General features: G+C 36.7%; 2 protein-coding genes across 4 annotated transcripts; both read left to right on the forward strand.

Annotated features, from left to right (window-relative positions):
- The first annotated feature begins 1,451 nt into the window (after positions 1-1,451).
- On the forward strand, positions 1,452-4,317 carry LOC107784284 (BAG family molecular chaperone regulator 1). 3 transcript variants are annotated; one of them, XM_016605392.2, is made up of 5 exons: positions 1,705-2,103; positions 2,201-2,512; positions 2,861-3,117; positions 3,369-3,515; positions 3,603-4,317. In XM_016605392.2, the coding sequence occupies exons 2-5, from the start codon at positions 2,296-2,298 to the stop codon at positions 3,951-3,953; spliced, it is 972 nt and encodes a 323-aa protein (XP_016460878.1). In that variant the 5' UTR covers positions 1,705-2,103; positions 2,201-2,295; the 3' UTR covers positions 3,954-4,317. The 3 variants fall into 3 exon arrangements, with proteins under 3 accessions (XP_016460876.1, XP_016460878.1, XP_016460877.1); XM_016605391.2 differs by having other exon boundaries at positions 1,811-2,103; positions 2,192-2,512; XM_016605390.2 differs by having other exon boundaries at positions 1,452-2,512.
- A 6,779-nt stretch (positions 4,318-11,096) lies between these two features.
- LOC142165926 (uncharacterized) lies at positions 11,097-12,233 on the forward strand. The gene is made up of 3 exons (XM_075224316.1): positions 11,097-11,321; positions 11,457-11,605; positions 12,170-12,233. Exons 1-3 carry the CDS (start codon positions 11,097-11,099, stop codon positions 12,231-12,233), a joined length of 438 nt encoding a protein of 145 aa, XP_075080417.1.
- The last annotated feature ends 15,673 nt before the right edge of the window (positions 12,234-27,906 follow it).

Here is a 27,906-nt window from a genome sequence, read left to right on the forward strand (position 1 = left end):
GCATCTCACATGTTTGTGTTGATCATGACTGTGCTTCACAAGATGGACCTGGTCCATGTCTGAGTTCTTTTGCCAGTTTTCAAAACTTCACCTGTACTTGGGCCAACAAGAGTATATTCTTTTCCAATGATTAGATGATCCTTACGAATGATTGGGGTTCCCTTTATATAATAGGGGAACCCTAAATAAGATACATTTCTATTTACAGTAAGGAATCTTACCGGGACAGCTGTATAATCGCCTAGTACGGATTTGTACTAATTCATACAAATCTATTCCAGAATTTGTGCCATGATCTTGGGACGTGGCGAGAATCTTGTCCTTTTGTAACAAACTCATAACAGCACTGTCTCGGAGTCAGTCCTACTCGGCTTCGATACTCATCATACTTCGATCCTCGGACATTGCACTTCGAGCTTCGAGTCTTGTCCATCGAGCTCGAACTCGAACTTGCCTGAACTCGGGTTTAAGGCGACCCCTCGAGCCAGGGAAATCGGGCATACCTGATTTCGACCGTATACAAACTTAATTTGTTACTCGATTATTTTCGGCTAGTTGATTAGATAATGTGGTTGAATTTTGGTGTTGTTGGAAACTTTCTCACAAACAACCATGGTGGTAGCAACAATGGTGCTTAATATAGAAAATGGAAAGATGAAGAAGATGAGTTTTAATTTTAATTTCTAATATATTTTTTTTTGTTTTTAAAGTCAATGACACGTGTCACGACCCTATTAGGGCGTGACTTTCACGTTATCTGAAAAATTGGTCAAGCACAAAAGTGGTGTGTCTTAGACACTTTGAAAAGGTTAAGTATATAAAAGGTTTCCCGTGAAAGAGAGGTGTGTAACAACGATTTAGTTACCAGGTTGATGGGTAAATTATGTATTTTGCCTAAAACCAGAAACAACTTTGTAAATAACCACAAAATCAATGAATCCCTTCACCGGAAACTTATATTGCCTAAATAGTATAAAAATATTTTTTTCTCTATGTATATAAACTTTTAATTCCCTTGATATAAGTGGAATTTTTATTGTTATGGCAAAGATAGTTCCAAAATTGCTTAAAGTCACATGTTCAAATTTTTCAATATCCTTGTTAAAATTCTTAAACTTTGTCCTTGAAGGCAACTATCAATTAGATTTTAATAGATATTTAGGTAAACTACACCGGGACGAATAGAAATTTTAAGTTTAAAGAACGTATACCACTGCAACTATTTAAAAAGAAGCTAACTCGAAAGATGTTTCAACTTAGTTCGGAAAAGACATTGGATGAATTTCCAATACAGAGTTCACTTGCGTTAGCCCTATATTTAACTCTTCAATAATATTAAATATTCCTTGGAAATTTTATTGGGTCTATGTAATAATCATTGTTTCGAGTGTTCTAGATTGGTATCCATAATCAACATAGAAATCATTAGTGCAAATAAAATGATGAGTGTATGTACTTACCTGCATAATTGCATTGTACACCTGTAGAAGCTTGGTGAAAAAGTCTAAGGATTTCTTTACACTTTTCAGCCTTCGTCATTCACCTTTTCTTTAAGCGGTTTTAGTTTTCATTTCTACCTTTTTCATGTTACTCATAAGCTTTATGCACAAGCCTCTGGCTACTTCCCTTGGCCTCATTTCTCCAATTATTATCTAACAGCAACTTTAATAATAATGATATACTACCAATAATTAAATGGACATTATACCTATTAAAAAATAAGTAATTCTGTAGCAGAGTTCTCTGCTTCTTTCTTGTGTTTCGCTGTCCACTCATTTATTTATACATATTTTTGAAGTATCTTATTTCCATCTCTCCTCCTACTTCTTCCAGCCTTCTCCACAGGCTGAACAAACCTAACAGATGGCAAATTAATTACTCCACTTTCTTTTTCTTCAGTTTCTGGTGGTGAAGCCAAGATTTTGATTTATTTTTAACATTGAAATCCTAAGCTGAATAATCGGACAAATCTGTGGATTTTCAGATTGGCCGAGTGTCTAGACATTTTTGGCAAATTTGTCGCTTACCTTTTGATTCTTTACATTTTCAGCTATTCAAATAAGATCTGCTATTCCTTCTCAAATTCAGCTCTCTTTCAACTTGGTAAACACACCTCTCTCTTTCTCTCGGCATTTTCTCAGTACACACGTGTCACTGGAAATTAGAAGCTTAGACACTGACGCAACTGTAGATCTTTCAGGGTCAAAAGTCAGTGTTTTGATCTGCTTCCTCAAAATTCAACGTTAGCAATTCAAATCATTTCTACATACATTCTTTAGCCTACAAACTCAAAAAATGATGCAAATGAAGACGAAAACCACCGGAATGCCGCCGATGATGAACGGTAGCTCTGATGCGGGCGAGAAGGAGTGGGAGCTGAGGCCCAGTGGAATGCTGGTCCAGAAACGCAACCCGGATTCTGAAAACCGTCCTCCTCCACCTACTATTCGGGTCCGGGTCAAGTATCACTCTATTTACCACGAGATCAATATCAGTTCTCAAGCAACCTTTGGTATGTTGTAACTTAAGTAGTACTCTCTCTTTACCATTTGTTTAACATTATTTATTGTTAATTCGTTTACGGAAAAAATATATTTATATAATAAAAAATAATCAACTTTATACTTCTCATTTTAATCTTAATAATAAACTATAATGACATGTTTAAAAACACAAGTTTTATTATTGCTACCCAACAATTATGCTATGTATTAAAAACTTTCTTTTCTCTCTAAATTTTAAAGTTTACTCAAATTATGCCAAACAAATTGGGACAAAGGGAGTAATACATTTGTATAGCATTTCTGTATTTCCAATTGTGTTTCTATTTTGTTTGTGAATTTATGTTGTCAAATTGCAGGGGAACTGAAGAAGATGCTGACGGGGCCAACGGGGTTGCACCACCAAGATCAGAAATTACTGTATAAAGATAAAGAGAGAGACAATAAATTGTTTCTTGATATTGCTGGAGTGAAGGATAAGTCTAAAATTGTTCTAATGGAAGACCCAATTAGCCAAGAAAAACGGTACCTCGAGATGAGAAAGAATGCTAAAGTGGAGAAGGCTGCTAAAACAATATCAGAGATCACTTTGGAAGTCGATAGGCTGGCTAAACAGGTAATATTAAGAGTGAAAAAAAAGACTTTTAAAACTTATAGTGTAAAATAAATCGTAAATATTGGTATAGCTATAATATTTCATTAAAGGTAAAATAAAAAGTTAAATTAAATTATTTCCAAATTTAGAAAGAAATCATTCGTTTTTGAACGGATTAAATAAGCGCATATAAATTGGAACAAATATAAACTCGATTTTCGATGAAAATGTAGGTACTGTGGATAACTGTTACGTGCATTTTGATTGTCTAGGTTTCTGCACTGGAATCTATAATTTCCAAAGGTGGGAGAGTTGTAGAAAAGGATTTGATAAATCTGACAGAGTTATTGATGAATCAGCTGGTTCAATTAGATGGCATTATTGCTGAAGGTGATGTGAAATTGCAGAGAAAAAATCAGGTATTAAGTTAAATCCCGCATAGCTAATGAACTTAGCTTTTAATTCATAAAGAAAAAAACTTTAAAAAAATGTGATATGTGTTGTAGGTGAGAAGAGTGCAGAAGTGTGTTGAAACATTAGATGTGTTGAAGATAAAAAATTCAGTTACAACCAGCAACGTCGATCACATTGAAAAAGACCAATCTTCCCCAGCTCACCAGCATCAAAGGCATTCCAATAAGCAAGCCACATCACCAGTTCAACACGAAAAATCGGTAAAAACCAAACAACAGCAGCCATCAAAGAACTCAACCTCAGGGTCTGTAGTTATAACGACGCAATGGGAAACGTTTGATTCCATGCCAGCGCCATTGCTGGACCATTTCTCATCACCTACAACCACACCAAGCACCCATGCTGCAGCTGTCCAACCGCGACTCAGTTGGGATTTGCTTTGAGTAAGTTGTAGCCAAAAGTGTTTGTGCTAGTTTAAAGGATCGTTTGGTGTGAATTTCTCCTTTCCCTTGTTGGTTTGGTACCTATTCTCCATTCTTTTATGTATCTAGATTTTTGTGAGATTCCCCTTTTTTCATGTATCTCCAACTTAAGAAATAATCTGGGGGTTGCTGCATAATAGTTATTACTGGAGTATTAGGTTGTATTTCCTCTTCCAAGTTCTCTATTATGCTATCATCAATTTTCTACTGTAATGTTTGTGGTGTTGATACGTACGGCAGTAAGATCATACTATTGTGTATTTCCGATTGTAATGTTATTGAAGTTGCTAGGTATAGTATATTCCTTAACTATGCAGATTGATACTTAAATCATACAAAAACACTTGTTCAATTGAGAGCTGTGGTGCTTACCTTTTACCGGAGGTGATAGAACTGTGGTGCTCAACTTCGTTTTGAGTTGATAGTTGATGTTGATGAGACTTGTTGTGGCAAGGAGATATGTCTTGTACTTGCGCAGTGCAATGGAGTTTGGGATGGTGGTCTGATAAGTTTCCTGCGATGAATTTCTTAAAATAGGCAGGTGAGAATTACTGCTTGAGCTTATGCTTGATCTTCTTTCGTCGGTCGTTTTCGTGTTTGATCCTATTGTTATCCGATTTGGGTTAGGTCTTCGAAACCTATATTGGTACTGATGCCCTAACGCCTTTGGACTTTGAGCTAGTTTGAGGCACAAAGAATTCTATGCTTTGAAGTATAGCAATGTAGAATCCATAGTATTCATGATCCTATTTGCTTCAATAGCCCATTAGATGCAGTGCACATCAAGTGCTTACATCTGCAGCTCTTCGTCTGGTACCTCAATAGTCAATGCATTATTTAGCTTTCGGCAACCTTTGAAAAGGAATATCATTGTTTCGGTGTGTCCTGTTGATACTATCTTTTAAAAAATCAAGCATCTGAATGCCATTCATCTTGTTTATTTTTTTCCATGATTAGTTTCCTGTCCTTTGTGTCAAGTTTGATGGAGGCCTCTTGCTTCATGTTTGTTATATGTTTCTTTAAACGGCCAGACTGCGAAATGGGATTCTTGTCATCCTTTGGCCGACAATCGTATTCTCCTCTGCTTTGAGTACTCACCTACCCTCTAAGGTGTGTATTCTCCTCTACCTGTCCTGAGAGATGTAGGAAAAAATAGTGTTGGCACATTAAATTGCAAATTGCACATTGAATGAAGCCGTATTGGCAGTGATCCTAATCTTGACAATGATTACCGAGATATGATTAGTATTTTATGAGTTTCTCGTGATTCAATCTAAGTGTAAGAAGAGGTATGTTAGGATCGACATAATTATGTATCATGTGAAAGCTAACAATGCATAATTTCAACAAGAATAAATCATATATCAAAAGAGAAGTATACCAAAAGAGACATATACATTAAACATGGTTCGATTAATTGACCTTGTTGAGCTATGAGTTTTGATGATCAACAAGCGTGTGCAATGAACATGTGATAAGTACCAAGTTCTCACAGTAGCTGCTAAAGATCCTTATAGTGCAATAACTTTTTACATGAAAGTTACTGCAATCCGATATTAGTGGAAAGGATTCTTGATGCGATAAAGGTTGTTGCCTAAGGATACTTGCATATACGAGTCACAAAGCTTGAGGAGTCCTAATGATCTTAGGGTTTGCAAGTAAGCGGGAGTTTGATTGTGCTTAGGACTCCCAAAGATCGCAGAGTTGTGAGGAGTTAAATACCTTGCCTATGGACTGCTGAAGACTCACATTTTCACGCCTTGTCAGAAGAAAAGAGCATAAGCATTTTCCAGTTCAAACACACGTGAAGTTCCTGATCAAGTTTGTTTTAAAAGTTAATTTTTTTCTTCTACTTGAGTTAGTTTAGTTCATGTGTATTAGGATATTGAGTTGTAATCATGATTTCATTCAAACAATATTAGTTGGAGTATTGTCTAAGTTTGCAAGTTAGAGTAACTTGTATTCTTCATACAATAAGTATAAATAGGTAAAGTGTGGAAGGTGTATTAGGTTACAAGAGTTATAATTGGTACATTTGGCTCAGTTTTTCTAGTGAAGTTGAAGTTCAAATCCTACGTGGTAGGTCGTAGTTTTTGTACCTTTGAGCTGGGTGATTTTCTATGTTAAAATGATGTCTTTTACTTTCCTGTTTATTTTATTTACGCGTAAGGAGTAACATAAAGAACTAAGTTCTTTACTAATTTAGGAAGACACTCAAAGTAACAATTGGTATCAGAGCGGGTTCTCTTAAACGTGGTTAACACCTAGAGAGATCTTGGAAGAAATGATGCTCCATCTGGAATCAGCGAAGGACAATCAACTACTAGACCACACCCCTGTTTAATGGAAATTACTACATTTGGTAGAAGGCAGGAATTGAAGATTTCCTAACGGCTGAGGATTATGAACTATGGATTATAGTAAATCGAGGACCATTGACTCCCACCAAGCAAAATGGGAAAAACAAAACGGTTCCCAAGGACATTCAGAGTTTGTGGCAGTTGACTTCAAAATGATGGAAAGGAAGGCCAAGAAGATTCTCATTTATGGACTTGGTCCTGATGAGTACAGTAGGATATATCTGCCTGCTCCAACACAAAAAAAATCTGGGACACACTTCAAATTGCTCAAGAATTGACAAATCAGGTAAATAGATCAAGAATTGAGTTGCTCATGAGAAACTATGAGTTCTTCTCTATGAAGGAGTTTGAGCCTATTTAGGAGATGATAACCAGGTTCACTATCATAACAAATGAACTAAAGTCGCTGGGGAAGGTGTTTACCTCTAAAGAACTGGTTAGCAAAGTTCTGAGGATTCTTCCTGCCTCAGGGGAACCAAAAGCTACAGCCATTCAGGAAGCAAAAGAGGTGGACAAAATATCACTAGATGAGTTGATTGGAAATTTAAAAACTCATGAGATGAGGGAACTGGAACTACGCAAGGAAGAACCAAAGAAGAATAATGCACATGTTCTTAAAGTTACTGATGAATATGAGTCTAACAATGATGATCTAGACATTGCAATGTTTGCTAAGTTCAAAAAAATTTCATGAAGAACTCCAGAAACGCACAAAAGATAGAAAGCAATAGCAAACGTAATCAGGCTGACAAGTCTTCATATGATAGATGCTACAAGTGTAACAAGATGGATCACATGGTCAAAGATGGTCCAATATGGGAAATTAATTGGACGAAATAAAGAGTCGAGAAAGAAAAAAAGGGATAAGTTGAAGGATTAAGGCCTAAACAAAAGCAAAATCCTAGGTGAGGGATTCACTAAGGCCATGAAACAAGCTTTTCTGGTAGCATATGAAGATAGTGGAAGTGACAAAGAAAAGGATGAGACTATCAGTCTATATGCTTTAATTGACTCAAACGAGTCAAATGAGTCTGAACCTCCTACAACTAGGGATGCACATTGGAAGACCCTCTCCCTTTGATGAACTGGAAGATGCGTATGGAGGTGTTCCTTTAGGCAACTGATTATGACACGTGGGTAATTGTCAATCGCGGGCCAATCATACTTACAAAAGTTGATAGCAATGGAAATAAGAGCATCAAAAGAGAAGAAGAATAAAATGCTGAGGCTCGCTAGATCATCCAGAAAAATGCTTAAGCAAAGGACCCCTTTTATAGGAGTCTGCCAAGGAATGCTATCTACAAGGTGTCCTTCTACATCTATGCGAATGACATATGGATGATCCTGGAAGCTGACTATGAAAATGAAAATAATGAGTTAGCATTGACGACAATTAAAAAAAGCAAGTCAGAAGAGGAAGTGATAGGGATGATGACTATGAGCGATTCAGAGCCCGAAGACAAACCAAATAAGGTAAGTATTTCTAATCTAAAAGAAAACTTTCATGCTATGTAAGTGATAGGGATGATGAACATGAGTAATTCAGAGCCTGAAGACAAACCAAATAAGGTAAATATCTCTAATGTGAAAGAAAATATTCATGCTAAGTCTAAAGAATAACTAATGGTTATAATAGTAACTATGATGAGTGAAATGGATAGACTAAGTGCTGGAAATTATTAGTTAGTAAACAATCTTTCATGTGTCAAACATGATTTCAAAAATCTTGAATCAAACAAAACTGATCTTGAAATACAGATTAAGGAACTTAAGGACCAAGTCCTTGAGCTCACTGCACTTAATAAGAAACAAGTTTCTGCGAATGGAAAGGGAATAATAAGTGATTTGCAAAACAACCGTGAAGAAGAACTAAAAGAGCTTAAGGATAGTTTGTGCGATGCTGATAGGATGAATGACACACAACAAGAGAAGCTTGAAAAGGCAAAGTATGAACTACCTAGATTAAGCAAGTGGCATAGATCTTCCGATGCTTTGAACTGGCTGAATGAGAATTGCAGTACAAACAAATCAATAATTGGCTACAAGAAACCTATAACTAGATTTGATCCTAAGTATGTAGAAATTTCTAATAATAAGATATACACTCATTGTAAAAAGATGGGACATTTCAGAAATAGTTGTCCTACTTTAATTCATGCTCAGTTCAAAAATATTTTTGCCCTACCTAAGCATGTGGCAGTAAAAGAAAAAACAAGAGTCACTTCCTCTGTTCAAACTAAATGGATTAAGGCAATGAGAAAGAGATATTCAATGTCCTGCCTTTCTTGGCAAAACAGACTTGGTTCATCCCTTTCTAATAAAAATGGACTCAAGCTTGTCTGGTTTCCCAGAGCCAATTTGTGATTTTTATTGCAGGTTCATTATTTAAGCAATCAGATTGGTATCTGGACAATGGTTGCTCAAGACATATGACTGGTGAAAAGAAGAATTTCTTCTCACTAACAGCCTCTCGAGGAGGGAATATGTCTATCACAACCCAAAATCCAACTAGTCGTGAAGGTACCTAATCCATTCTATAGAATATGTATACTACAGGGTTGGACTCAAGCATAATCTCCTTAGTATATCCCAAATATGTGATAAAAGTAATGAAGTAAAGTTCAATTCAACAATTTATACTGTCACAAAACTAGATACAAATAGAAATTGTTTTGAAAAGTAAGAGACATAAAAACGTCTACAAAATATCTATTATGTCTCTCACTTAGAGTGAGCATACATGTTTAAGTGTAGTGGAAGATAATCCACTACTGTGGCATAGAAGAATGAGTTATGCCAGTGTGTCCCAACTCAATAAGTTGGTAGCAAAGGACCTGGTCCTTAGGTTAGCAAAGGTTGAGTTTACATCTGATAAGGTTTTGTGATGCATGTGTTAGAGGCAAGCATGTAAGGTCATCTTTTAAATGTAAGAATGTTACCATCACCTCTAGACCCCTTGAAATTCTTCACATGGACCTATGTGGACCCAGGAGGGTAAAGAGCGGAGGAGGGAAGAAATATGTGTTAGTAATTGTTGATGACTTCTCTAGGTACACATGGACCTTGTTTCTGGAATCTAAGGATGAAACCTTTGATGTATTTTGTGTGTTTGTTAGAATGATTCAACAGAAACTAGGAAGTATTGTGTCAAGCATTAGAACATATCATGGAACTGAGTTTGAAAACTCTAAATTCCTTGAATTCTGCAACACTCATGGCATTGAACATAACTTCTCTGCACCTATAACTCCGCAACAAAATATTTTTGTGGAAAAAAAATAGATCTTTTTAAGATATGGGTAGGACTATGTTGATTGCTAGTGGACTACCTAAAAGCTTCTGGGTTGAGGTAGTTAACACTGCATGTTACCTGTTAAATAGGTGCATGGTTAGACCCATTCTTGGGAAAAACTCCCTATGAGTTACTTTGAGGAAGAAAGCCCAACATCACCTACCTGAGAGCTTTTAGTTGTAAATGTTGTGTGTACAACAATGATAAAGAAGCTCTAGGTAAATTTGATGATAAAAGTGATGAGGGAGTATTCTTGGGATATTAGCCATATAATAAAGCATATAAAGTGTTTAGTAAAAGAACTATGTGTGTTGAACAAATATTCATGTAATCTTTGATAAATCTAACAATATGGCTGAGAAAGGTTTTCAAGATGAAGACTATGATATAGGGCTCATAGAGGAAAGGATCTCTGAAACTGAAGGAGAATTTGAGAAAAAAATCTAAAAGAGCATCATGCAATCAAGAAGGTGATGGAAGTGATCAGGTAGTACAAGTGGAAGGGGGAACAATTCTGATAGATACTCAGATAGGAGAAGTTGTACCCACTGTCACTGGACTTTTAGGCGACTTCTCTACTGAACCATCTCAAGGTCTATAAGTTAGGTCACGGAACAACAAAGCTCTCATCCCCTTGAAAATATCATTACTGATCTAAATGCAGGAGTACAAACAAGATCATCCTTCAGAAATATATGCGCACTCATTGCCTTTCTGTCTCAGATAGAGCTAATGAACATAAAGGAGGCCCTAAAGGATGCGAAATGAATAATTGCCATGCAGGAGGAGATAAACCAATTTGAGAGGGGCAAGTTTTGGAATCTGGTACAAAGATAAAAAAACAGAATTGTTATAGGAAGCAGATGAGTGTTCAGGAACAAGCTGGATAAGAAGGAAATATCACCAGGAACAAGGCCAAACTGGTAGTTCAGGGATACAATCAAGAAGAAGGAATTAACTATGACGAAATATTTGCTCCATTAGCCAGAATTGAAGCTATCGGAATGTTGACAACGTTTGCTATATATATGGAGTATACACTATATCAGATGGATGTAAAGAGTGCATTTTTGGATGGCTATTTGAAAGACGAAGTGTTTTTCAAATTGCATCCTCACTTTGAAAGTGTATAATTTCCTTATCATGTCTTCAAATTGAACAAGTCCTTATATGGACTAAAACAGACCCAAGAGCTTGGTATGGGAGGCTCTCAAAATTCCTCTTAACCAATGACTTTCTAAGGGGAAAGGTAGATAATACACTGTTTCTAAAATACAAAGGAAAGAACCTTTTGATGTATAGGTGTATATGGATAATATCATTTTTGGGGCCACTAATAAATGCCGTGTAAAGAATTTGCTGAAATATCGGGGGAATGAATTTAAAATGAGCATGATGGGTGATTTGAACTTTTTCCTTCGGCTACAAATCAAGCATACACCTACTAGAACCATGATTCATCAACAAAAGTACATCAAAGAGCTCTTGAAGAAATTCAACATGGATTCCTCAAAGTCAGTTGATACTCCTATTGACATTGTAACAAAGCTTGATCTGAATGAAGAAGGGAAAAATGTGGAACAAAACCTATACAGAGGAATGATTGGCTCACCTCTGTATCTTACTGCAAGCATGCCTGGCATTATGTTCAGTGTGGGTCTATGTGCAAGATTTCAGGCAAATCCAAGGAGTCGCACTTGAAGGAAGTCAAAACAACACTCATATACTTTAAAGGAACTCTTGATTTATGCCTATGGTATCCAAGAGGATAAAATTTTGACTTAGTTGGTTATGTTGATACTGACTATGTAGGTTTTCATGTTGACAGGAAAAGCACTTCTGGAACAGCTCACTTTCTACATTCTTGCCTTGTGTCATAGGGGAGCAAAGAAGCAGAACTCAGCGGCCCTATCTACAGCTGAAGCACAATATATGGCAACAACATCATGTTATGCACAATTGTTATTGATAAGGCAGCAGCTAAGGGGCTATGGTATTTTTGTTGATTGTGTTCCTATTTTTTGTGACAACACTAGTGCTATAAACATTGCTAAAAATCTATTTTAACATAAGATAACTTGACACATAGACATCAGACACCACTTTCTCAGAGATAATGCGGAAAAAGGAAATATCTCAATAAATTTCTGTAAAAATGAATATCAAATTGTTGACATTTTCACTAAGGCACTAAGTAGAGTTTATTTTGAAAGAAACAAGCTGGTACTAGGATTAATTAAGTCCTCTCACTAAGTTGAATCCCAATGATTGGCTAGCAAAAATGGTAAGAGCCGTAGATGTCTAAGTAAAAAATACTTGATTGACTCTCATAATTGTTTTAAATATACACACTTGACTTGAAAATCTTACTGATGCTGGTGTATTATGATATTAACCTATTATGTCTAAAACTTTATTGTGGAAAGGACAAAGGAATTTCAAAGGAGTTTCTTCTTCAACTCAGGTACGAGCCATCTTGTTAAAAGTTCTTAAAATTTAATATCTAGAATTACTGATGTAATCAGACTTCCTAAATCAAGTAGGCATCAGTTCTATCCGTTATCAAAGTCAAAGGTCAAGGAGGATTAGTTAAGATTCCTATTAATTCTAAAAGTCTGTTTGTCAAATATATCCGTTGTTAGAGTTCTGTTAGAACACAAATCAATACCCTCTCGCTTCTAGTCAAATCAGGACTACTCCCCTAAGCAAGAAACAAAGAAAATTCTCTCATCTCTTCTTCATCATGACATAGCCCAGCCAGACTCCCTCAAAACTAAATCATTCTCAAAACGTTGCTCTAAATCCAAAGTTGAGAAGGCTAAGCCAAATAAGAGTGTGAAATCGACAGTTAAATTTACACCATTAGTCGTTGCTTCTCAACCCCATCCTCTGATATCACTACACCATCACCCATTATCACTCTTATACCTCTGCACCGCCATCTCTAAAAACAACCACCCAATCCACTATGACTATACCACATATCACCTCCAAACCCACAAAAGTCAAGGCTACTTTCAGGAAATCACTAAAAAGTGGAAAATCAGCTGACAATGTTATTGCTAAGGGGGAACAAGCAATTAGGGATCCCATTAATCAATGGGAACCTGTAATTGATAAGGATGCTCAGGTAATATCCTCTCCGTCAAAACTTGATGTGTTGATATCTGCCATAGATGTGTCCCCTCTAGATATAGTTGAACCCTTGAAAGACACAACACATGTAGAAACATTAGTGGTAGAAAAAGGGACCGTAGCACAACTTGAGACTGTCAAAGTAGTTGTAGAGCAGTCTGTGACCGAGGGGGTAGGTGAGAAAGAATATGGGACCAATGAAGGTTCTGATAAAAGTGCTTATAGCCGGACTAATGATGAGGAGGATGAGGAAACAAATATAGAGGGAGAAGTGGAAGGAAGAAGGATCACAACTTAGAAGTGAGAAAAAGTGAGGATGAGGGTGAATCAAAAAAGGAGAATGCGGGTGAATCAGAAAAAGAAAAAGATGAGCAAGTGGGAGATTCAGAAGGACAAATGGAAACTGAGGGAGAATGATATTCTGAGAGTGAGGACAATGATCATGAGGAAGTAGGAGATGATGAAAAAGGAAGTGAGGATAAGGACTCTGAATCTGAGAGTGGGAAGGAAAATGAGAGTAAAGAATATGAAGGTTTTATAAATATTGAAAATACAGTCATGGCCTCTTGGAAGAAGGGAATGAAGAGGAAGGTTCGGAGGAACCAAGGCCTTTTTTTAACTCCTTTCTTAGGATATGAGGAAGTTGAAAGTGATGAGGTTGACCTGACATTATCTGAGGTGTGAAAGAAGAAGAAGAATTCCCCAGCAAAACCTACTTAGACACGTTCATAAAGAAAGAAGAAGATGGTTCCTCTTACTAGAACTCCTCTCACCAAGAGTAAGAGAAACGTTATTGATGAGCAACTGAACAAAGAAGCTAAGAGTACCAAAAGAACAAGGAACTCAGTTAGAGCTAGCTGAAGGTGTTGTTGAATTGGATAAGGGTGATGAAACTGATTCTTCCCCCAAGGTCAAGAAACCATTAGTGAAGAGGATCGTTGTCAAACCCATAAAGGTAACCGCATCTATTTCTTAGAAGAATATTTGAGGGAAGAATAAAACTACTGAGTTAGAGGTAGTTGACAGGATGACATAGTTCAAAAGTAGGAAAGTCTTGAATGGGAAGATCCTGGCCGACACTATTGAAAAGGGAATGGCACAGTTGGTAGAGAAGCTTGACATGCAGGGATGGACATATGTTTGTGAAACTGTTTCCCCCTATTGCGAGATATGATTTTGGTATGCTGATGATGGGCCAGTCTGGAGGACATAAGGCTGGGTTTGACTGTGGTTTGAGCAAAGAGGTGTTGATTGTGTGAGCACGTATTTTTGGATTTAATGTCCGATAGTATCCCTATTGGTGGAGTTTGTGGCTGGATGGCTACGTGATGAGTATGATGTGACTGTGGGATGTATTCATATGGTTGAATGTGACGAGAAAGGTCTGCTTGGAGTGTAGAAAAAACTATCTAGTGCTTGATTTCCATCTTGATTTAATGTATAGTACCGAGTTATGGGTTTGTTGAATGGTCTTTTCATGTTGATTAGTTAAGGAGTGAAGTAGATTTCATGTCGTGATATGAGTTCTGACTCAGGAAGATTAAGTGATTGTGTAATGTTTATGATCGTGGAAGGGTATAAGGAGATGTTAGTTCGAGGCGAAGCAACTGGATTATCTCTTGCGGGTTGTCCTGAGGTTTGTGTGACCCCTATGTTATTTGTTGGGAGTTCTCTTTTACCATTGAAATATATGTGTCGCAATTTGAGTTGGGATCACTTATGAGAGTGGGCTTGATTGTTACAAGGGTGAATGCGATATTTGCAAATGATATGAGGTATTATATGGTTTGTGTTGCATGAACTTATGGAGGATTTAGTTGAATAACACTATGGTATTATGGTAGTAATAGAGTATGGGCATTGTGAGTTTTTGTGTGCTTTGATCTATGGCTTTGAGCCAAATGGGGGAGTCTGCTATTGATAAGTTGATTGCACGACTATGTGTCGTATTAGTTTCAGTTTGTGGTATAGTGAATCAGTTATGACTTGCAGAGGTTGAGATCAAGGATGACTCGAGTAAGGGAATTTCTGGATATGAGTTGTATTAGGCTTTATGAGTATATGAGAATCATGGAATGATTTGAGTTATTATTGGTGAAGGATGTAATGGGCATGGGGCAGGAATTTACTTGGTTGCATTAAGGTGGAGTTACTTCCTTGGGTGTTGGAGTGCTAATGGGGCACAGGTCGTTCGGCCCGTTTGGCCAGTCTAATTGAGATTTGAGCAGAGTGGATGACTCTCGAGAATGGTTCTAGTGAATTCAAGATTTATACGTGGCAATTGAGAATGTTGTGGATTTGTATATGGCTAGAAACTGAGAGTTACATTGGATGGTATCGAGACTCGCAGTGTATCTATATTATTTTGGATTCTACTTTCAGTATCATGAAAGTAAAAATGAACAATTTTAAATTCACAGAAGGTCTTCTCAGAGCGAGTATCTCGATTGTGGTACTTTTGGGGTGCTTAAGAGAGCATTCAACGACTTATGAGCCTTAGGGCGGTGTGGTTTTATGTTAGGGTCTCGCATGGTGAGTCTTGGTTGAGGATTGTGGTATTATGGCAAGGAGGAGTATCAATTTGAAGGTAATTTAGAAGGAAATAGGATAAATAGGACAACTTGGTCGTAGGTAGGATCGGCATGGTAATGGATGCGATTGGCTCTTTTGGTTCTTATGAGGTAGTGAGTTTCTACAGGTGTTTTGTGGTGGTACTCTTGTGTTTTTGTGGCCTGCGTGGCTTGGTTGAGTTAGAGAGATTCAGTTCTGATGGTTTGGTTATGTGCAAATGGGTTTCAGAGAGTTCTTGATGGTTTCTACAACAGTTTGAGATGCATATTTTCTACTGGCATGAGGAACATGTGATGTGTAGTGATTTTCTCCGGATGAAATAAAATGGAAAGTTCTTGGCTAATTGAGTGAGTAGTTGCTTGTGAACCAGAGTGGATTACGAAGTTCTCATATTTTTCATATGATGGCATAGTATATGCGGTGTGTTGTGTAAGATTGAGATTTGCATGTGTAAGATCATGGTTCAGTTTTGAAGGGGAGGTCATGAGTCCTTAGGCAACATGGATAGTTTCTGATGACTAGGTAAATAACATTACTATTTGGTATGGCTTGATGAGAGTATACATTTTAGAAGGAGGATGTGTTTTGATTTATGGATACTTCATTGGTATTACGGCACTCTCCTAGTTGATCGAGTGCTGGTATTCAAATTTTGCTTTGTGGCATAGAAGAATTATAGAAGTATTCCTCGCGGGATGAGCGTGCATGAGAGATGTGTTAGACATTCAGGCGGTAGAGTTCGGATCAGATATGGTGATTCATGTGTTCTATGGATTTGGAGACTAGGAGTTCTCAGGAGCAGATTGTTACATGGTTGTGGACTGTGAAGTGTGGCCGAAGCTAGCCAGGTGATAGTATGTGTTATGATTCAGTCATTATGGACTTTCAGAGGATTATTTATCTATTTGTGGTGACCAGAGTTGATGTGGGGGTCCATTGGTAGGCCAATTAGGATGTGTATTCTACACTGAGTCGGATTGGTTGGCTTTGTGCTGCTATTGCTGAGGGATGTGCTATTTGGTCGTTATTGAGCTTATTCATGTTCTAAAATGATCTATGAGTTACTCTTCTATTCCACAAGGAGTTGTGATTCGTTGGTTATATGCACATATGGTGCGGTTCTATTTGAGCGTTATAGCGGAATTTGAGCGAGATGAGTATTTTGTTATTTCATGATTGATTGCGCGTTGGCTATGTTCTTTCCTATTTGTGGTATTGTGTTATTTTCTCTTCGTGGTTATGGTAATGCACTTTAGGTGCTTGATGTCGAATTTTGCGTGGTTACTGATTTTGAGCAAGGTGGCTCGAGGTACATAATGTGGACCAACGTTTGGATGGGTCACGCATTGTAGCAAAGTTAGGTTGAGATATGATCTTTTGTGTGGTATTCGTGTGTTTTGGTTCTATGGTGTGTGCTAGGCTCTTAGCATGGTGTTGTGATGGTACTTGTTAAGCTAGCGGGACAGTCCTCTCGTTTGAGGCATTTTCAGGTTTGAGTACATTTGGAATATTGCTATCTGGTGCACGGGTTGTGGCTTTAAGCTGTATTAATGTGTCATGTCACTAGAGTGATTATGTTAGATGGGATGAGGTCATCGTACCTAGAATAGGTGCTATCGGATCAAATTGCGGTATATTTTGAAGGATATTGATGTTGATTGGCTTAGAAATTTGCTATAGTACCTGTCGGAGGAGAGGGGGATCCATGACTTGTTGGTCTGACGAATCACTATGAGTTCATGCGTGTTTCTTTCATCGTTGGCAGTATATGAAGGTGTTAGAACAAGGCTCTATTTGATAAGAGGTTTATTACCAGTATTCAGTTGTTATGAGCTGCTAGTGTGATTAGAAGTTATCGCTATGAGTGTTTGAGTTATATGGTATATCATGTGATTTCATCTTGAGTTATGTCTATGGCTTGATATAGCTTGTTCAAACTTATACAGTGTGTAGATGCGAGATTCTGATCTTATAGAAAATTTTGGATGTGTAAATTAGATTCTAAGGCTTGGGCTAGGTTGGATTAAGAAATTTCAGTCATGTTGTGTTGTCAAATATATACGGGATAGGGTAACATGGGATCACCCCCGGGTATGTGCAGTGTGAGGTTACATGGCGATTTGATGGCTTTTGGAACAACTCTAGGCACGTTCGAGGACGAACTTATGTTTAAGTGGGGGAGAATATAACGACCTGACCGGTTATTTTGAGCATTTGCACTTCACTTGGTAGTTTGGGGGCGCGACTAGCTCCGTATGATGTATTAGGACTTGTGTGTAAAATTTAAGTTCATTCCGAGTTGATTTGATATGTTTCGGCGTGAGTTTTTGAAAGTTTGAAAGTTCATTAAATTTGATTTGAGGTGCATTTCGTCGTTTCGAAATTGTTATGTGTGTTTTGAGGCCTTGAGTAGTTCCATATTATGATATGGAACTTTTTGGTATGTTTAGACGGGGTCCCGAATGGCCAGGTGAGTTTCGGATAGGTTTGGGTTGTGTTGCGCTCATTTTTCTTATGTTTCGACATCATTTCTTCAAGCATAAATGGTACCACATTGAACAAATGAGATCCGATTTTTGTTTTTATTAAATCATTAGATCCATATCATAATTACGGAGCCATAACAAAAAGAATCGTCAAATTTGTACATCGTATGAGAATTTTATGATCATTTTACTAAGAATTGGGTTGCCAGACTTTTCAGATTAATTACGAAATTGCTACTGCTGCGTATTTAAAAAATCTGCACTATTTCTAAATATTGAAACTAACATATCTCCTTCAATATAAGGTCAAATGGAGTGATTCAAGAGCCTAACCTGACTAAAATTTCACAAAGAATCCACTGGAGGTATCAAAAGTGAGTTTCGAGATCTTTTGATACACGAAACGAGTCAGAATAATGTTAAAACGAGGGTTTTATGCATTTAACATATTTTGAGTTGGGGAGCTCGGAATTGGACAATTTTTCGAGGCACTTTTCAGCATATGAATTGGGCTAAGTGTTTTCTACTCGATTTTAGTTATATTTCATGAATCTATCTTCGATTTTAATTTTTTGTTGATGAATTTAAAAGAAGAAATTGGGGGTTTTGGCCTAAAGTTTCATAATATAAATTTTTGAGTTTTGAACTCCAATTCGGAGTCGGATTTGAGTGAAACTAGTATGGTTGAACTCGTAATTGAATGGGTTGACAGATTTTGTGAGTTTGTAGGGTTCCAAGGTGTGGGCCTGGGTTGGGCTTTTTGGCCGATTTTGGACTTTTGATTAAAGATTCGACCTTTTTCGATTGGGATTGGTTCCTTTAGAATTGTTTGATTTATTTAAGTTGTTTTTGATTAGTTTCGAGCCATTCGGAGGTCGGAGCGCGTGTAATGGGATTCTTGGAGCATCATTTGGCTTGCTCGGTGTTGGAATTTGCTTGTATAAGATAAATAACTCTTATAAACTTAGTGCTGAGGGTATAAACCCCCGAATTATGTGCTATGTGATTAGTGTTGAGGTGACACACATGCTAGGTGACGGGCGTGTGGGCGTTTACCCTATGAATTGTGACTTTGTTGTTCCCAGAGCACTGAATAGTGGCCCTATTCTTGTTGATATCTGTATTTTCACCATGTGGTAAAGTAAATGAGTTGTACATCATGCTAGATATCATGTTTAGGCTTTATGCTAATATTGTTGGTACCCATAGTGGTTGTTTCTTGTTGTCATCTCATTGATATTTCGTACTCAGTCACATTCATGCATTTATATCATATCTCAGTCTTAGTTATTGCTTATTGATACATCATATCATTATTCCGGGTCAGTTTTCATGATATTGTGAGCCCGTGAGTGAGACTGGGGAGATTGATGACTGAGTGAGGCAGAGAGCCTGATTATGAGTGATAGTTATGGGATCGGGTTGCACATCGCAGCAGATTATTGATTATGCCTTCATTGGCTAGTTAAAGCGCTTGGGCTGGAGGAGCCCCTCCGGAATCTACACACCTCCAGTGAGTACGAATGATATTATATTGAGGGATGGATCTTTCCTGGACATGGATCTTGTCCGAAGTATTTATATACCTGGAGATGGATCTTCTCCATTGTGCCGGATTGGCCTTCCTCGGTACTAACTGACTGATGGTCAGTGATATATTCCGGGATGGATCTTCCCTGGGCCAAATGGGCCATATACAGTACCGAGTGATTGAGCATGATGAGTGGAAAGTGTGAGATAATGAGATTGAGTACTCTAAGAGTGTGAGTACATGATTCATCTCTGGGATACATGGAATTGGCATGCACACATGACATACAGACATAGAGATGCATTTTTCCTTATGCTGTATGTATCACGTCATTCATGACTTTTACACACATTTATATGGGGCATAGAGAGGTATTTCACACTTGTTATCTGGAAAGAAAATGAAACATCTTATTTATTGTAAAAAGGATTTTTAGAAAAATTACAGTTTTCAAACTATCTCATATTTCATGACGTTTTCGGTAAAGAATTTGGGATTTTCACTAATATTCTTGAAAGGCGGGCTATTTTTGGAAAAATATGAAAAGACTGAGCATTCTATCTCTGAGCTGCTTCTTTACGTACTTGCTTTACGCTGCTATGAACTGCTATTGGTTATTGATGTTGGACCTGCCCTATATTCCAGCTCGTCACTGCTTTCAACTTGAGGTTAGGTTTGTTACTTTTTGAGTACATGGGGTCGGTTGTACTCATACTGTACTTTCTGCACATTGCGTGCAAATCCCGGATGCCGATATTGCTGCGTTTGATGGCTGCTGGATTTGAAGGCCTACATGTGTTCCTGCTGCAGCTGCCTCTTAGTCACGATAGCCTTAGATGATAAAATTATGTTTATGTACTTTTCAAACAGAAGATGTATTTTCTTCATATCTGCTTTGTAAACTCTATTCTTAGAAGCTCATGATTTGTACTACTAGTCCTTGGAGAATGTATAAAACTCAGTTAACTTCTCTATTTAATTATTTGGTTGACTTTAGTGGAATTGGATAGTTATTAGTTGGTTTACCTAGCGGATTGGGTTAGGTGCCATCACGACTAGTGAATTTTGGGTCGTGACACTTACTCAACCGAGTACCAATGTAACATATCTTTTTTATTATACCATCATGGGTATTGCGGCCAAACGCACATGCAACTATACACGGTCTTCAAGTAATAAAGTAACTAAAAGTCAGATGTCGAACTCACGAGGACTTGTGGTTAAATATTAACTAAATTAGACTATCCTAAGTATATAACAAAAATTAAACCTAGAAATATCTGATTATAATCTAATTAAATTAAAAAGAAAACAAACAATGAACTCTGAACAAAGGAAGAGCAGCTTTTTATGTTATCAATGTGATGAAAATGAACTAGAGTTATGGGCTATCTAACAAACCTATTTTATTCTTTAATTAAATTGACTAACTAATTTATGTAGCTTATTAGCTGACAGTGTTAATATTGCTCAATAGACTTTGTCGAGTTCTTACTCACCTATTCATGCTAACCTAACACCTATATGTCTATGTAATTAGAATTAACAAGAATGCATTTATAATTCCTGTACATTAACCAAGCAAGGCAATTAGGTATATGTCTATACTAACAACAAATCAGTTCCCCGATGATACTTGCTCTACTCAATCCTTTGTGCAATCTAGAATTCCCACTTTCGAGTTCAATTCTAGATTCGTAGATAGTATTCAATGGGTGATCAAACAATCAAATAATTAAGTGCATGATTGAATAAATAAACTAATATGATAAACTAAGAAATCAAAATCAATGTACGAATAACAATAGTCATGAAAAAACCATAAACCTAGAACGTGAAGTTTAGCTCCATATAGACATGATAGCCAAACAACAAATCATATAAATAAACAAAAAAATTACTAAGTTTGGTGGAAGAAAGATGGAACTTGAGGAATTTCGGCCTTTACGGCGGCTCTGTGCTCTCCTCTCATCTAAACTTAGGTCCAATCTCGGTCTCCCCCCTTCAAAATTGGTATTTAATGACTATTTATATGTGTAGGAAAAAGTTCTAGACAAAATAACCAAGTCCAAAATCAAATAGAAGAGATAATAGGCTTTAAAAATCCGGAACACGCTCGCTACAGACTATACCTCGCCAGCTCCATCGTGAGCTAAGTAGCTCGCGCCGCATGCTCTATAGCGAGCTTCAAAGCTCGTGTCTCCTGATGCTTTACATAATTCATGCTGCCTAACATTTCAACTCTTTCTCATTCTAGTTTTTATTTCTTTTGCACATTCCCTTGCATTGTTTCTTTTTATCTATTCAATCATTGCTCCATAAAACATTGTAATGCTTCTAATCAATAAATGATCATGGTCCATTCTTGTAGTACATAAAATACACATAAAATATTTACTTTGATCCCTATTTCGTCTTCAACGTACCTACACATAAAATAGATTCAATTAAGCACAAATATAGAATAGTTTAGCATTAAAGCCCCAAAATATTAGATAAGTAATGCACAAAAATATGGAATTATATCAAAACATCACTACCCCACACTTAAATGTTGCTCGTCCTCAAGAAATCAACAATTCACACTATCCTTGAGCACTTTATATTTACACAATTGAGGCACACTACACCAATGACCATGGTTAATAACAACAATTAAACTTTAGCATATGCAATCGCATACACTTCCCTTTTTCTTATGCCAAACTTCAAAAATATTCAAATAAAGACAGCATGCTCATAATAATCCTAACCTCAAAAACCAACTCAATGTCACAATGAACTCATGGCTTGAACACCCAACGTCGTAGAGGAGTCTAATAATGTTACACATTCTTTGTGAGACCATGTGCCCTTACAACTAGAACAAGAGAGTAAGTTGAATCGATACATTCAAATCAAATGCTCAAATATATTTTAAGGACTCATATATATCAAAGAATATCACTCACTCTCACAATAGAAGTCACATGCATGCAATTGGCACTATAAGCTTGCCTTAATATAAATCTCTACTAATGTAGGCTCACTCGATGTAAAATCAGTTAGGACTTTTTTATGGTTGTAATATGGGCTAAGGGACGGGAAGGGTATATTTAAGAATAGTCGCTAACCCTCCTAAGAACTTTAACACATCACATAATCAATTGTAAGCGCAAATTATTCAATTGCAATTTTAATTTCACAACTAAAATCAACCCTAACAACGTTCCCTTTTTCTTTAGGCACTATCGTTATTTACACTCCACTAGCAAGAACAAGATATCGATTTATTCATCTACATTTTTTTTTCTCTTTTGCAATTTTCGCTAGTGGTGTATTCTTTTACAAAACAAGTGCACCTTTCTTCCTTTCACTGGTTCCACGCAATAGCCACTCCACACTTGGTCTCTTCTTACTCCTTTTAGCGCTCATTTTACAATTAAAGTGCTTTAAGAGATAAAAGGATAAAAAAATAACACTTAAGAACAAAAAAGGGTATAGGCTTGTAATGTGGGTGCCAAATAAAAGTCTATAAGCTCAAAGGGGTTAACTAGGGATAAATTATTTGTGATAAGCAACAAGCTCAAAAAAATCAAAGAACGCCTAAAATCGTTTTTCAAACCGAGCATCACCTAATATTTCGCTTCAACTCACATACTTGCCATGTTCTAGGCACAGGTACAATACATAGGCTACATAAAAATCTCACCACACATGGCATATGACTTACTAAAGACGGTTTCATTCCGACTCTCAAACTAATACAAGTATTCACAAAATCACGAGATATTAAACATTAAGCACAAAGTGAACTTAAGTCAAGAAAATGAGACATAGGTGTCATAAAACATGCAATCTGATTTATAAAGACATCATGATCAACTTCAAAATATAGGGAAGATACTAGACATGCCAAAACCTAAATATATTACTATCAAACAAGTCAAGGCGCCTAGGAATTTCATCTTTCTTCCTCCATTTATTCCCTAAATTCTAATCTACTCTAAAAGAAAAAACTACCCAGTTCAAATTACATCCTATGGAAAAGAACCGATGCACAAGGAAAAACCACAGGGGATTATTACTACCTAAAGGAAACTACAAGACATATTTTTGGATTTTTGGTTAGACTTTAATCCCTCAAGAAAACTGTCTAGAAGATCCCTCATCGGGAAAAGTCCATTTTTTCTACCTTTTTTGTTTTTTTTCCCACAAAAACTACTACACTTAAGATCGGGTACTACAACTAAGATAAAATAGCACATAAACTCACCCAAACGATCTTCTCACCCCATACTTAAAATTTTGCAATGTCCTCAATGCGCACTATAAATAATAAGAAGGTAAAAGAGACTCCCTGGTAGGCCAAAGGCCGAAGCAATAGCGGCTTACAAGGTACTCAGACTTTCACCAGGCATCGTCCTTTGTGTGGGCACTCCACACTTAGTCCTCACCATCTAGCTTGCTTTTGCACACTTCCAATGCCTTTGCTTCCTATGCTATAATCCTAAAAAATAATAATAAATACTACAAAAAAATAAAAATAAAATAAAATAAAAAATAAACAAAAATAAAAGAAAGCAGTAAAGTTGGATTGCCTCCCAACAAACGCCTGATTTAACGTTGCGGTACGACTTGAACCACTTTCTGCCTCCACCTCGAAGTTATGAATTGTACCCCTAACATGACATATAGTCTGTGGCTATGCTCCTTTGGTGGGGATACAAAAATAAATAGGCCAAGTAACAAATTTTCACTCTATACTTCTTGGCCTTTATATGAGGAATGTAATATTTTTCTCTCTGGCGCGACAAATCCAAGAATGTAAGCAGCATGTTCCTCTTCCATTGACTCCTCCAAAGGCTTAGATGACCCGATTTCCATGTCCTCATCCAAACACAATGTCGAAAAATGTTTAGAATGAGGACCAACACGCCCCAACTCTAGAATTATTTCACTATGTATCTTCTCATATGTGCACACACTAGAGTTTTTAAATATAATATTATCTACTTCCTCACATGACTCTAGAACACTCTTCTCAATATGGACATCCTCAATAAAAATATGGTCTAATGCTTGGTATTCTCGTTTTAGCTCCTCAATTTGGTCTAGAAGATTTTTTTCCAGTTTCACACAACTCATCATTAAATTGTTGGGCGTTGAGTGCATCAACCTTTGCACTCAAATCTACATCCAAGTTGTGCAAAGCCAAGTCAAATTTGTCAATTTCTTGTGCAAGATTAACTCTCTACTTCGACCAATCATTCACCAATTTTGTTAGAAGATAACACCGTTCCACATACTCCCTTAATCGTGAATATTCTTCCCAATACCAACCCTTACTCTCATATTCAAATTCAGACCTCCCAGTGTTCAGGTCATGGCAAACCCAAAAAGACGAACCATAAAAGTCTTCCGTCAACCAAGCGTCTTCATCAAAAACCTTACCTCCGAATATTTCATCAGATGTCATGTTGAGAGAACGATGAACACACCAAGAGAAAAATCAAATTGTTATAAAAATAAATATATACAAAAAAATGGATAAAATTAAAAGTTTAATCTAGAAAAATAGCTAATTTCTAAGTCTCCGACAATGGCGCCAAAAACTTGTTCCGGCCAAATGCACACGCAAGTATACATGATCGTCAAGTAATAAAGTGACTAAAAGTCGGATGTCGAACCCACGAGGACTTGTGATTAACTATTAACTAAATTAGACTATCCTAAGTATCTAACAAGAATTAAACCTAGAAATATTTGATTCTAATCTAATTAAAATAAAAAGAAAATAAATAATGAACTCTGAACAAAGTAAGAGCAGCTTTTTATGTTATCAATGTGATAAAAACGATCTAGGATTATGGACTATCTAACAATCCTATTATATTCTTTAATTAAATTGACTAACTCTAATGGAAAATTACCCTATTGCAACGCTGGAAAATCCATTGTTAAAGACATGCAAACCGTTACAGTAGGTCTATTGCAACAATAATGCAACCGTTCCATTTCTTGCGGGCCAATAGTTTTGACGCGATGGTTCTTGTACCAGTTTCTGCATCCATTGCTATAGTACTATCTATGGCAACAGTTATTTCTCTTTCTGATGAAATATGTTTTTTGCTCTATTGCAACGGTTTCCAACTGTTACAATTAGATCTAATGCGATGGTCCAAACTGTTACTATTTAATTTAATGCAACGACTATGTATGATATATAAACGGGTTTTTAAGGATATTGCAACAGTTTCACGTAATCGATTAAAAGCTATTGCATCAGTTTAAATAACCTAGTGGAACGGTTTACAGATTTCTATTGCAACAGTTGTATAGCAAAAGTGTGCCGATATCACCAAAATGCTATTGTAACGGTTGTAACTGTCACCATTTATATTCTATAGCAACGGTTTTTAAACTGTTGCTACAATGACTGTTGCCATAGGTATATTTTCTAGTAGTGTAACAAATTTATCTAGCTTATTCGCTGACAAGGTTAATATCGCTCATAAGAATTTGTCGAGTTCTTACTCATCTATTCAAGATAACCTAACGCCTATATGTTTATGGAATTAGAACGAACAAGAACGCATTTATAATTCTTGTATATCAACCAAGCAAGACAATTAGGTATATGTCTCTATTAACCGCGAATCCATTTCCCGATGCCCAGGTTCAAGAACTTGCTCTACTCAATCCTTTGTGCAATCTAGATTCCCACTTTCGATTTCAGTTCTAGATTCGTAGATCGTATTCAATTAGTGATCAAACAATCAAATAATTAAGCGTATGATTGAATAAATAAACTAATATGATAAACTTTGAAATCAAAATTAATATACGAATAACAATAGTCATGAAAGAACCATAACCCTAGAACATGAAGTTTAGCTCCACATAGACATGGTAGCCAAACAAAAAATCATACAAAAAAATATAAAAATTACTAAGTTTGGTGGAAGAAAGATGGAACTTGACGAATTCCGGCCTCCACGGCGGCTCTGTGCTCTCCCCTCGCCTAAAGTTAGGTCCTATCTCAGTCTCCCCTCTCAAAATTGGTGTTTAGTGACTATTTATATGTGTAGGGAAAAAGTCCAGACGAAATAACCAAATATAAAATCAAATAGGAGACAAAATAAGCTTTAAAAATCCAGAACATGCTCGCTACTGATCGTGCCTCTCCAGCTTCATCGCGAGCTAAGTAGCTCGCTCCACATGCTCTATAGCGAGCTTCAAATCTCGCGTCTCCTGATGCTTTGCATAATTCATGCTGCCTAACATTTCAACTCTTTCTCATTCTCGTTTTTATTTCTTTTGCACCTTCCTTTGCAATGTTTCTTTTTATCTATTCAATCATTACTCCATAGGTATTATAACGCTTATAATCAATAAATTATCATTGTCCATTCTTGTAGTGTATAAAATACACATAAAAATCTGTACTTTAATCCCTATTTCATCTTCAACGCACCTACACATAAAATAGACTCAATTAAGTACAAATATAGTATAATTTAGCATTTCACTCCCAAAATATAAAGTAAGTAATGCACTAAAAAAATGGAATTATAGCCAAACATCAATGGGTAAGTGGGCCAGAAGGGCCGTCATGAGATAATCAGAATAAAACATAAGGCATAGGATGATCCAACATGATATACAAACTTATACATGTGACATACGAGCCTATAGGATCGAAATGATCATTTGTACACTCAAAACATAGGCCAAAAGGCCATACAATCATCCATAAGCGTGACATATGTCTGCAAGCATGTAAGAGTACATAAACATCATAAAGGCCGGGACAAGGCCCCGACATACCAATCTATACATATCCAAAGCATACAGACCAAATAAGCAACTCCGGAGCAAGTGGAGTGAACCAACACCTTTCACTGAGTTGATAGCCTACTAGGAGGACCGTCAACCTGTCTATTGGGACCTGCGGGCATGAAACGCAACATCCCCAAACAAAAGGGACGTCAGCATAAATAAAGTACCAAGTATATAAGGCATAAAAGAAGTATATAAAATATATAAAAAGAAACATGAAGTGAAGAACTCAAAATGTAAGTCTGAATAGCTCTATGAATCATATAACATTTACAATGTCATACATATACGTATGCATAGGTATATGCGCACATGACATCATCAAGCCTCTGAGGGCATCTCATCATATCATCTCATCCTCTGTGCGCGAAATCATCAACGTATAGCAGTTGATCAGGTGGCGTTGCGTATATAATGCGATAACCTTTTCCCATACCCCATATACATATAATATATGCGTATATAACACTATGTAGTCATGGGTTATTGTACATATATAAATGATTGCAATGCATAAGAAGTAAGTCAATAAGATCTCTCGGGATGTCATAAGTTCATTATGCCTTCGGATAATCTTTATCAACTCATGTATTTTTTTGAGATCCATGAACAGACAATATAATAATAGGATACATAGGAAATCAAGAACATAGGCACCCTTAGTACTTCTATGAATAGAGTCTATGAAACTTGTGCGTTTTCTCGTTTCATTTGTATT

The sequence above is a fragment of the Nicotiana tabacum genome, chromosome 11 (assembly GCF_000715075.1).
Source record: "Nicotiana tabacum cultivar K326 chromosome 11, ASM71507v2, whole genome shotgun sequence".
In the NCBI taxonomy this organism is placed as follows: Eukaryota; Viridiplantae; Streptophyta; class Magnoliopsida; order Solanales; family Solanaceae; genus Nicotiana; species Nicotiana tabacum.